At 40.8% G+C, this 13,121-nt stretch overlaps 1 protein-coding gene across 6 annotated transcripts in view; it reads left to right on the top strand.

The window, feature by feature from the left end:
• The window catches only part of DMD (dystrophin), a 1,150,282-nt gene that overhangs the window by 1,074,389 nt on the left and 62,772 nt on the right, over window positions 1-13,121 (top strand). For all 6 annotated transcript variants that reach the window (XM_072848384.1, XM_072848392.1, XM_072848418.1 and 3 more), the window contains one exon: window positions 8,776-8,850. In XM_072848384.1, coding sequence (XP_072704485.1) covers window positions 8,776-8,850 — 75 coding nt within the window. The remainder of the gene's footprint in view (window positions 1-8,775; window positions 8,851-13,121) is intronic.

A 13,121-nucleotide genomic window follows, 5' to 3' on the forward strand; every position in this document is an offset into this window, starting at 1 on the left:
AGATTAATTCCAAGTTGCAACTTACTGGCTCGCCTTTCTGTCTTTAGAGGTTTGGGTATTTATAAAAATGAAGCTAAATTACTTGGGAGCATTATTTGCTACTAATAAAAGAAGGTAGGAACATGCTGTGTATGCTTTTGTACCTGATCAGATTGTCAGTCCAGGAAGTCCTGTGTCCTGTCTTCAATAGGGACTGCATCAGAGAAAGCAGAAAGAACCCATAGGAAGAAATTATAAAAAAAATAACCTGCCCATGAAGGAAGCGTTCTCAAATTCTCTTTGAGCTGATTTGTTGAACCATGGCCATTTATAAAGATACTAGTAATAATGGTAAAATATTTGATTTGAAATTTAATGTATGTATCAGAAATTTCTCACTGGTTGTTCTTTTAACAGAAGCTTTTCCTTTTAAGATACTAAAGTGCTTGCTCTGGACTGCTCTTTATTATTTAAACAACATAGCAATTTTAACAGTTTTAATGAAGCATCTATTCCTGACTGAAGTTGGGCAATTTTCTCTCTTCATTCACAGTTATGGCTACTTAAAGGTACATAATAAACTGTCGAACAGTTTATGTTCGACAGGGGGATGACAAACATCCCCCAGTTTGTATTTACACCGTTATGAACCACTCCCATTTTCTTCTAACTTCCCTCTGAAAGTCTTCGAAGTAGCAAGAACCGCTCCAGCTGCTTTTCTTTCCAAAAGCAGTTCCCCTGCAGCAGATCTGCTTTTTTACACCATTCTTTTACAGCCCCCTCACAAATTTTCTCATCGTTCATGATGCCTCCAGGGCATCACTGAAATCAGAATTTGTGTTATTTCATTGTCTTGGAGAGTTCAGGGACCTTTGGGTGAGGGGAGAGATGGGAAGAGCAGGAATCAAAATGGTCTGTGATTGCTTAATTTTTTTCAGGTTATCTTCTGAGAGTGAACATTTAATGGCAGGCAGCTTAGCTCAGAATGATAGTATTTTGCCTTTAAGCTGAAAATGACTCTAACCTTTGCAGTGGTGGCCCAGGAGAACTTGGCCTGCCGTGCCATACTGTTAGTGTCCCCCTCCTCCAGCCTTCCCATGTAATGTCAGTACGAGTCTCCTCTGAACAGTAATTGCAGTAGCAGGATGCAGTCAGAAATGTTGCTGTGTGCATCTGTTTATCTCTCCTAATTTAGCAAGGCAAGACAAGAGGGTGAAAAACACCCTCACCCTCGCAGACTGCAGTGCACTGGTGACAGCTTTCCATTTAATTTGGAGGGATGGGGGAGCAGTTCTCTGTGGAGTACGTGAACAAAATGTTGGAGTTGCTTAACACAAGGTGGGAGAAAGCTGGAAGGTACCTCTGAGCCTCTACTGAACTTTTGTAGCAGCTGCTGTGTTGATCTTGTGGCTGGCTCCTCTTGTGCAGCAATGTGAGCTTCCAGCTCCAAATGACCAAGCTGGATAAACTTTATCCTTTTTGGTTTGTGTATTTTGATTTATCCTTCTGAAATGCTGCCTGAAGAGGCTAAATTGCCCCTCTCTGCCATAATAGTTTTTAATAGTTTTTATTACAAACTACTAAACCATGTATTTAAGATGAGGTTTTATTCATATTCAACTAATTGTTTTCCATGTTTGTACTAGTAAGACATGCGCCTACTGCACACATCAGTCGTTTGATTTCTGCTGAAATCTGGGGAGACCATACATGTGGTCTTTCTTTAAAGGTTGCTTATTCACTAGTGTCCTTTTCAAGCTAACTACAATCTGAATAATAAAACTTCTCATTTCAGAAAATAGGATTGGTTGGGTTCTGTCAACCTTGGATAGTAGTCAGACCTAGAGTAGGTCATCTTTCTAACAGTGTGTGATTGCATCCTGCGTAGTCATAGACCTGACAGACAGTAAACGTAACTATGGCAGAGAAGTAGAAGTTAGGCAGTAGAAGTTAACCTTGCATCCCTTGAAAATGAAACCACAGGCGTAGTAGCAGTGAAGGAGGGTATTATAAAGAGAGTAAAGTAATGTTCTATGATGGAATAGGTGACCAGTATGGGAACATTTTGCTCAAGACTATTGCACTCTTGGTTTGCAAATTGACACCTTTCATTAATGTTTTTGAAGTTGTTTGTCTGCTATTTATTTATTTTAGGATTTTCCATTATGACTACTTCTCATCTAGTGCACATGAAGGGTTTCTGACCTTTCTGACTGCTCACATCCCAACCCCATAATGGGGTGTAACCCAGGTGTACACTATATCCTTTCCTACACGTTTGGGTTTGCTGAAGAAAGGCAAAAGAAAAGCTTGGGCTGAAGAAAAGCTATTACATCCTAAAACTAAATTTCCAAAGGTCCTGTCAATTGGTCCGGTTATTGGGATGCTGGCACATGCTATGGTGTTCATCCACTTGGTCTAGATGCAATCAGTAGCATTTTGGTGCCCTGAGTACCTCCCACTTACTAATTTGCAGAGACACTACCAGCTTTCTTACTCAGCGGGACAGGTCTAGTCCAGCATGCCGTATTTCTTCATGGAGAGTGATTAAGCTGTATGTCTGTATGTATAACAACACTGTTTACTGTTATTTATTCTCAAAGCAATGTAGATGATAGCATTAATTATTGTTACAATAAAAGAGTCAATGGCTGAGACTTAACTGATATTAAGCAGTGTTACTTGATTAATTTCTTTCCTTTGTGCATTTGTCTCATTTGCATTTCTAAATTACAATTCCTAAAGAGGTGATATATGTCACTGTAGGGCATTGTTAAAAGATTTATATACGGGTTTTGGGCAGCAGGAAGAAACCCAGCATTCTTATCAGCTGGTCAGGGAATTGCAGCTGTATTGAATCGATGTGAGATGGAGCTTCTTGAAAAGTCAGAGTGCCGTTAATGCCTGATGAAACATGAAAGCTTAGTGGCTGGTAGTGGAATTATGGTCTGTTCCAGACTGTACAGTAAACAGTTTTTAACCTCGGTTAGGTAGGCATTGTCAGAGACAACAGTGACACGTAATTCGCAAAATAGTTTATCCACTGCAGGCAGTGTGTTTATGAACAGCTATATGAGCATGTCACAAAGTATGGTTGAGTAAGACTTTCAGGTTTTGAGGTGTATCACTGTAGGTTCACATTTTTTTCCTTGCAAATATTTGAGAGTAAAAAAACAAAAAAAAAACCAACAACAAAAAAAGCAACAACGAAACCAAACCCCAAACTCTGTAAATCTTATCAAATGAAGTCGAGGATTTGACCAGATGAGATCTAATTTCTTTCAAAGAAGTTAGTTGTTGACTTGCCAAATTTTACTCTTGAGATAGTGATCACCTGAAGGCTGTAAGCTGCTCTTTTCAGTTCGATGGTGTCCAGGCAGTGAGAAAATTACTGTCCATAAAATCAAGTGAAATGGCTGTGTTTTGTCCTCATTAATTAAAAAGCAGTTGTAATAATATTGACAATAATATAAACAAGTCACCCTCTTTAAAGTAAAAAACAAGGTGGTTTCCTGGTAGAAAAGACTTCCTGAGATGCCTTCAGATTACATTGTGTGTGTGAGAGACAAATTATACGAACAACCTTTGACAGGAGGTAGTGTGGCCCATCCCAGAGCTTTTAAACACTCGGTGAGACTAGTCTGTTGTAGAGGACAGTACATTATCAGACGAAACATCCCGGTCATTCAGCGCTCTCAGCAGCTGGGGCAACTGTAGAGTGGTTAGTCTGTTTTAAGAACCACCACAGAAAGCAGTTCAGTTTTAACACCTTACTTAAAACCTGTTGTCTGGGTCATAGGTGCAACTACTTAAGAATAAAAACAAATATCCCTCCATGCTGGATGGTAAACCTCTTGTTAAATATGTTATTTTCTTTAATTTTTTTATTGCTTTTAGTTGCTTACCAACTTATTTTGTGCAGTAAGACTCAAGAATATGAGGATCTGGTTTTCCTCTTAAAATAATATTAATATCCCAATGTGAAATCTGGAATTTAGCATGGGAGGATTTAAAAAAAAAATTAAGAAATATACAAGGTCTTATTTGTTGATACTGTGTCAGTAGTCAGTGGGACATTCCAGCAGCTGGTTCAAATTTTTGATACAAATTACTGACCACTTCTCAAATGAGTGGGTTTTTTTTACCTGACTGTCCACTGTCAAAAGGATCTGCTATGTGCAATTACAGCTGTTTCTACAATACTGTAGAAATACAACACTGGAAAGTGTGTTGATGTGGCTGTCTTAGCTCTTTTGAGGCAGAACATAGCCCTTACTTTTTGAGATTTCTCTCAACATGCAGAATTATGCAAAAAAGGTTAGGATTTAATTATCTGATCATCTTTCCATAATATTTCTGATTTGAGTTCTTCCTATCAGCAGCCTGGAGTCTTCTTCATTAAAGCTGCATGTGTAATAAGAGCACTACTTCTTGTTCAGTGTTATTAATAAGAATGAACATAAGAATATGAACACGAACATATTCATATGTTGTAAGCACATGATGGACATGGAGGAGGTCACTTGTTTAGATAACCTGCCCCCTACCACATTAGTTGCCATGAAGCAAAGGCAGGTGCTTGTCATGTCTATAATGAAAACGAGAAAGCAAAAGGAGATTTCCTAATTTCTGAGAGTCACTGATGCTTTAGCACTTTGGACTCCTTTCACCACGACAGTGGGAGGGCTGTGGAAGAAGCTTAGGAAGATCATGGAGAGATCCTACTGCTATGTTGGTGGGAATTGTTCGTTGCTGCGAAGGCATCCGCCTTAAGCACCTGCCCCATCTTACAGGTCTTCTGTAACATGATCTTAAATTTTCTCCCCTAGAAGCATTTATACTCCCTTGAACAGAGTGGTCATTCATGGCTGAGTGATGGGAGAACCATGATTTCTCTTTGCTCTGGTGTGTCACTATGAGTGTCACCAAATACTCCTGTGTGATCTTTTCCTCAGTCTGTTCCTCTCCAGGGGCCAGGTGACCTCTTTCACTACATCGTTGTTTCAGACCATAAATAGATGATGCTCTTGAGCATTTACACTTTTTGATCAAAGCTTGAAAGGTACCTTCTGAATGAGGAGCGGGAGTATCATTAAACAACCTGCAAAAGTCTTATATACTCCAAGGGCTGAAAAGTATCTGACCACCTCATTCATATGATGAGATGGTGCATAATTTCTAGGAGTGGGGGGAAAGGGCTGGAGGAAAGCATGCGTGGTATACTGAGCTCTCCGACCTGCTCAGAGATGATGAAAGCTTTGGAGTCAAGGCTTAGTGGGCCCTGACTCTTTTAGTGGGCTGTTTGGGAGTAGAGAAAGCATCAGATTTTTTCCCTCGGGGCCCAGGAAGGGAAAAAAAAAAACCCACAGGAAGGAGGAACTACTGGTGTTTCCATGGGCCCTCGGAAGGTTGCTGCTGCTTGAGCCTCCTTCCTCCCTCCTCCGCGCGTTCCCGGCAGTAACGGCTGGCTGGCGGCCAGGCAGGGCCTTATGCTGCCTCACTGGAAGTCTCCTCCCTTGCTGTTAGCGGTGACGCTACCTCCAACGCTCCCGAGCCCAGTGACCAAGTCTCATTCCCTGACAGTCTTATGTTCTGCGGTTCATTTAAATGGGGTCATATACCAGCAAGGGAAATATTTTGAACCCAATTAGGAGAGGCCTGGGCTCCCTTTGTTGCTCCACAGAGCGACACATTTGTTCCCACAGTAGCTCCAGGGGAATAAAGACACCACCGGCAGTTTCATAGGAGTAGGCGGAGGGAAAAGCTAAATCATTAAGATCCAGTGACCTCAAATGACTGTCACCACCTGGTAAGAGAGCCGTCCATCAGGAGCATGGAGGTGGTGGCATAACGAAGACCGGAGGTGAGCAGTTGACGCAGGGACAGTAACTGGGCATGGGCTAATACTGGTAACAGCAACGAAGGTGGGAGCGGAGGCATGCGACGGCTATGCTTGCCCTCAGCATGCAGAGCCAAAAGCAGACATTGCTGCTACTTTCCCAAAACCTGAGATGAGGGCTCTGAAACTAGCTCCTGACATTGCTTGTCGATCATTTACAGCAGATGCTTCTTGGCAGCAATGTCATTAAGGTTGGTAACAAATGCAGTGTGTATTACATGTACAGGCAAAAAGATGTAAACTACAGCGCTTTCAGGATCAAGGGTCTTCATGGATCGTACTTTCTGCCCTGATCAAGGCCTGAAATATGCATATATATTTACTAATATTTCTTAAAATATAAATAATAACTAGAGAAGCTTTTTTCAGAATACTCAGGGAAAATTTAGGGAAGGCTTCTTCATTTTATCAAATGCTAGCCATAACCTAGTATATATTATTTTCCAGAATACAAGCGCAGATTTACAACAAGAGTACAAAATGTAACTGAAGTCACAGTGTGTTTGCGAGAGACTGCTTTATTAATTTCCCTTCAAGACAAATTAAGTCGCTTTATTTAAATTGCTCACTGTATTCCACACCACATTAAGGCTTCTGGACCTGTCAGGATGATTGTGAGAGAGGGAGCTGGCAGGAACAATACACAGGAGAACTGCCCATTAAAAAGGTGGATAGAACTATGCGAAGAAAAATAAACGATATACAAAGCTGAAACTTTCCCTTCTGCTGTAAGATGTGTTTTAGAAATGTTCCACGGCTTTTATTAAGGTATACAAAACTACTGAATTATCAAACCACAAATTACTCATTCAGAACAGCTTAATTGAAATTAATGTAATTGAGACTGTGTTCCCTCTGCTACCTATACCTGTACAGCATTGTAAATGATGTTGGGATAGTTATACCCAAGCTACCACATCGCAAACAGCTTTATAGCACCTCAGTGCATATGCCAGCAAGGAACTGTTTTGTATTTGCCCTGGTTTTCATCATATTCTTTGTCTAAGAGTCTGCTAGGCTTAGAGGCAGCTTATTGGGCTAAGTGGACCTTTATTCTGAGGCAGTATATTTTTTTTAAATGTTCTTTTTGTATTTACTTAGTAGTTTACATTTTCCAAACACTTTCCCATCATTAACTCCTTAGGCCCCATGGGTTTCATCAGTAAATTAAATGCATTCAGGAGTGTTGCCGGGTGCTGAAAGTGGCTGGCACAAACAGTCCATTTCTGTGCTAGAAAACCCTTAAATTGTAAGATGCCAACTGATCTGTTGGGATCGGTCCCTAGATTGCTCAAATACCAGGGAGCGTCTGTGCCCAGGAATTCGCTGGGTGGGTGGTAGGGCCAGAAGCATGCCAGCAGCAGCCTGGTTTTTCAGCAGTGGGGGTGACTGCAGTGTAGCAGACAGGAGTGCCCCCCCACACTCTTCAGTTCCCAGCTGCCCCATAGCATCCCCGGGAGGAGCTGGCAATGCCACTTGGGAAACAGCATCCGTTCATGGACTTGGCCCCAAAACAGCAGCCTTGATGGCTTACCCGGATTCTCTTTGATGAAGGTACCAGCTTGTGCTGCACACAGTGAGTTTGGGTATCTGTTGATCTACTCACGTAAACAAAAGCCCTTTGCCAGAGTTGTGCACTCACTGAGTTTGATTCTGAATAATGCAAGTGGTGCACTGTAGTCTTGGTATGCCAAATCTAGTTGTAAATTACAGAGTTAGCCGATGTACTGGTACTGATGGCAGGAATTCAGCCACAGTAATGTCAGCCTCACTTTCAGTGAATTTTATCTTCCTTCTTGTTGTAAATGGGGTTTGCCCAAGGCCACCCTCAGCAAAGCCAGGGACAAGATTAGAATAAGCACGTCTTCCTCAGTCTGGTTTCACAGAAGAGAAAGATGCAAATGCAGTTTCCTGGCCAGATTTGGTCCAAGAAAACCCCTCCTTTCTTTTCAGTTTTGTCTAGTGTTCATTTCTTAGACTATGGACCAGTTGCTGTGCCTTGCTGTGGAGATAAGCAGAATTTGGTGCTGGATAATGTTCAAGTAGCCGGTACTGAGCCTCCCAAGTGCTCAGAGGCTCATATAAGTTCTGGTGTGGTGTGACTGGTTTGGTGTGTGGCTCTTCTCATCCCTGCGGTGTCTCAGGAGGTTTTTGCAAGCCGTGGTTAAACTATTCAGTGGGGACATATGTTGATGTCCTTATTTTGTTAACTGTGAGAAGGCTCCAGCAAAAATCACGCCACACGGTTTGTTCCTTGCTGGGTCCCGCTCCCCGCCATGCTGCGGGAACCCATCAGCTCCCTGCCATTTTGGAGGTGGGAACCTGGGAACTCACCTGGCTGGGCGAGCTGGCTTCTCGCCAGGAAGGCTTTACATCTCAGGGCATGGCTGGGATCTGCTTGGGTGGAAAGCACAAAAGTTTCATTGTTTTTTTTATAAAGTTTTTTTTTAGCAGTAGCTGAGAGTCGCCTGCTTTTTCCTGCGCAGAACTCTTCTCTTGGGGCTGCCTGCACGCAGCCTGGCTGGTGCATCGGGCAGACAAGGAGGAGTTTCAGGTTCTTATCTCTCTCACAGTGCCTGCGGTGTGAAAGGCTGCGGTATTTTCAGACAACACTACTGCAGTCACTGATGTTGTCCTTTCAAGTGCTCTTAAGTTCAGTGCCTTTGAAAGAAAGGAAGTAACACTTCGGGACTTACTGTTTTTCTTTTGGATGATTGATTGTCAAAGTTTGAGGGATTGTGCTCAGTGAAGTAGACTTTCTAACATACTTTTTTTTTTTCCTCTATTCTTTTAACCAATGAGTATAATCTTCTAGCTCAACTTAACAACTTCTTCGTGAGTCTGGTTATTTCTAAGGCATAAAGCTGATCTTTTATTTTAATATTCCCCCCCTACAGCTGACCTGAACAACGTCAGGTTCTCGGCATACAGGACTGCCATGAAACTCCGCAGGCTGCAGAAAGCCCTCTGCCGTAAGTATGTGCCTGTGCCTCACCCGCTACCGGGAAGACTTTATGACCAACACACAAGTTTATTCACAACTTTCAGAAGCAGAAAAAGACCCCCACACATACCCCCAGCTCCACCTGGTGCATGGAAACCTCTCACCTGAAGGGCCTTCTGCCACTGGTTTGCTTGTTCCTTACGAAGCCAAAGTGCTGGGTGGTCTGCAGATCTGTCCCTTGTGAGACAGAGCAGTGGATCAGAAACAAAACTAACATCCCTGGCATATTTCTTATCTTTATACTCTTTAGCCAGGTGTTTTCACTGTGCTCATTACTGGAGCCATGTCCTGTGTCAGCCACAGCTTTACAGCTCAAGACCAAACGAACAGGACTCTAGTGTATTGGGAATGGTGAGAGTTCAGGTGAAATAACCACTCCAGAGCTGGAGTTGCTAATGGTTAAGGTGAATCTTGAACCCTGAGGGGTTGTTGCCTTTAAACGAGATCATCACAATAAACATGTAGCTTCTTTTACCCCAGCTTTTGGTTGCTTTTGGTTATGTTCAGAAGTCTCTCATCAGCCATACATTAGTGATGTGCATGTTCTAACACTTTAATTCTCTCAACTGGTGTATGGTATTCTACCTGTCACTGGAGTTATGTTTCCTCTTCAGCTTATTGTAACCTGAGAGCTAAATAATTTGCTCATAGTTTTGTTGGTAGGCCAATCAGTTGCCAAAGTAAGCAGTTTCTTAGGCGGTACAATTTGGAGGGTTATTAAAATATTTTAACATTCACTATTCGGCATTTAATTACAGGGTTAAATTTCTGACACAGTTGCAAATGTCTCAACTGTTGATTTATCTCAAGTTGGATTTGTGCTCACATGCTTTCTGGAACCATGTCAAACCTCAGTATTTTTGAGTATGTTTGCTTTTAGGCTTATAAGCATGGGTGAATTCCACTAATGAACAAACTTAATTTCTGAATTTATAAAAAAATAGAAAAGAAAAAAGGAAAAAAAAACCCAGTGTGAAAAGTCTTGTAACATAATGAAAGTTTTCAACATGAATGCAGTGACAAAGAATGAATTATGTTGATCAGAAATACAAACATCTTTCCATGGCACAGCACTCCTGCCACACTCATTGTGGAAAGGTAGTGTAAAGAAACTGGAGTGATACGTAGTGAAAAGTATTCATAATCAGTGCAGCACTGAAGTAAGGAACTAAAATCTTTGGAATTACAGGTTTCTGTAGCTGGCAGTGCACAAGTGTAACTTGTAACAGGTTTTTATGGCTGAAAGTGCAAAACTTTGCATCCTATTTTATCTGGGTTACCCTGATTCCTGCCACTGAATAATTCTAGACTCATCTTGGACTTTACGGTGTGGAATTGTAATTATGCACTGAAATCAGTTCATGTCTCAAGGTTACACTTAGGTAGATTTTCTGAGAATGAATGTTTTCAGAGACATGCAGTGGCGCTTACACTGATTACTTTAGCACATTCTTCATCCTTGTATCTAAGGAGAAGTATTTAAGGAATTTGGTTAGCAGTCTTTGTTCTTACAAATATTTTTGCTTGGAGACACCATCATTGTATTTGTGTATTCTATGATTTCAGTGTCGCTTGTGAACTGAATTTAATTAGATTTTTTTAAAAAACCCCAACTCATTACAAAATTCTTTTTCTGCAGTTTGGCACTAGTAGAAATAGAGCACAGTGCTGGGTTTCAGCGATCCTACGCATAGCCAAAAATCCCTAAATTCCACTTGCAGTAGGTGCTGCTTTCAGCTCTTACTTTTATTTCAGTTTTTAAATTGCAGGATTTTAAATATATATATATATGTATATTCTTTTCTGCAAACTTCATAAAAAGCAGAGCAGTTTTGTCTATTGAGGAGCACTCTAAAGATGTGTGCACACTAGAAGGCCCGCAGAAGTGAAGGTACAGCCTATTTCTCAGTGACAAGAATAGAAACTTTTAAGAATGAACTATTCTTAGACTTACTTCTTTTCAGTTTGTAAATCAGCCCAATGAACTTCAAGACACTAGGACATTAAACCTAAAGAAGGATATGGAAAATGGTAATCCTTAACAAATAAATGCTTGCGTATTGTGTTAGAAGAATCTTAGAACCTTAGAAGAATCTAGTGTGTGGCTCTATCATCCCAGCCTTCGAAATTACTGTGGGCATGCCAGGTGTACCTATTGCACTGTTTTTTTAAAACGTATGGTTTCCTTTGATAATCACATCAAAGCATGTTGACTTTCTTGTTTTGCTACTTTTCAAAGATCTGATCTTCAAGTGCAAACCACATCTGAACATTGTGATGTCAATAAAATGAGATGTATTCACAAACTTTTATTGGAGATGCAGAAAAAGAAAATATTCAAGAACTTCTGTTAGGGTGCTTTTTTCCTTTAATTTTATACAGGCTAGATAAAATATATTTTTTTAGTGTATCAGCCAACAGCAGCAGGTTACGGAGGAGATGATCTTGCATTCTGGGAACACCATTAATACTTTTTATCACCAGCCATATGTTGAGTTTTCCCCAAGTTCAGTATGTGACCTTCACAGCATACTTCCTCCTGCCTGTTAATTGTCACTTCTGTCCTCCAGTGGGTTAGTTATTCCAGGTCGTCTTTTATACTTTTCCTGCAATCTGGCCACAGGTTGGTGTCTAGTTATAAACATCCTAACATTTTTTCTCTTGCCTTAGAGGCCAAAGAAATATTTATATAGATGACTTAGATTTCAAAATAAGCTAGAAGCTACTGCTCACACAAATTTTGGAGTCAGTTTTGGAATTTTAAATAGAAAAGAACAAAAGTGTGACAGAGAACCCACAAAAAGTACAAAGCATGAAGTGGTATGGTTTATTCAGTTAAAGCTTTGCAAATCACAGAATGGCAATGAATATACAACTCTTCAATACATGTCTGACTGTTGGGGCTTGTCTTTTGAAAGTCTGTCATTCATGGGACTTCCAGATTTGCTTTCAGGAAAGAAATATGCAATTCCTGGTTCTGGGAGAGGACTCCCCCCACATTTCTTTAATCTTGGTGGGAAAGATGCAGGAGGGGCTTAACGTGGCAAAGGCCAGAGCCACTCTTCTTCCCATAAAAAGAAGTTCCCTAAAGCAGAGCATGGTGGCAAGTACTTTTTGCCTGTTATAAGATGAACATGTGTTATTAACTTCAAGGTAGGACAGGAGGTTGATGAAGAGTGGGGTGAAAGGCTTATTAGTGGGAAGAGCTTTCACAAAGTGGAATGACCCATGTTTAGCAGTAGCTGCATATATAATTAAGCTGCCACTCAGATGCCTGAGGGGTTCATTTAATTACTGTTGATTCATAGTCTCAAAGGAACTGAGAGTTCAGCCTAAAGCTCGGAGTTAAAGGTGTTGTGAAGGCAGTGCTCTATTTCCAATTTGACTAATAAATTATTAGAAGAAAGGTGTCTTTCTGAGACTCTTAGGAATGGGTCTGATAAATATGCTTTTGCAGGATATAACACTGACCTTAGAATAGCTATATTTTATATGCTAGTAGGTTAAACATAATATCCCAAAAGATTTTCTTTTAATAAATATCTATATGCTAATGGGAAAAAAGTAAAATTCCAATAAAACCCTGCACAAAACCACAGATTCGAAGTTAAATTTCTTGGTATAATAATGGGAATAGCATTCCAAGCTTTCCTTACTCACTCTAGCACTGGGTATGTCAGGCCCTCAGGATGAAATTTTCAGAAGTGCTTAAGGGATTTAGTAGCAGAAGTCCCTCTTGATCTCCAGTGAAGTTTATGCTCCTGAAATTCTTTTGGCAGTTATGAAATCCCAGCATACTGTCCATGCAGCGTTACCAAGCAGTCCGGTGTGCAGCTAAAGTATTTTTCATCTCCACTAGGACATCAAAGGGTCAGCTTCATCCTTGATAAAATAGAATACTCAAGTGTGAATTTGGCAAATGTGCCCTTAAGCTGGATGAAGTTCTTAAAATATTCCTGTATGGGGTTCTGCATTTAGCCTCTGCACGTTTTTTTTTTGACATTACTGAGAGATGTTGCTTACCAGGACTCAGTAAAACATGTTTTTATTCCAATGAGAGAAAAAATGGTCTTGCAGTTGGGTCAGTTCATTTTCCAATTTTGTGATGAATTTTCTGGATGATTTTGGGCAGTTTGTTTTGGGCTAGATCCTGCTCCCTCGAGTCATGTTGAATCGTGCTGCACTTTGTGACTGCTCATGGTATGATATCCCCATTGCTCACAGCCTGGAAATTCACTG

The sequence above is a fragment of the Ciconia boyciana genome, chromosome 1 (genome assembly GCF_034638445.1).
Source record: "Ciconia boyciana chromosome 1, ASM3463844v1, whole genome shotgun sequence".
Classification (NCBI taxonomy): Eukaryota; Metazoa; Chordata; class Aves; order Ciconiiformes; family Ciconiidae; genus Ciconia; species Ciconia boyciana.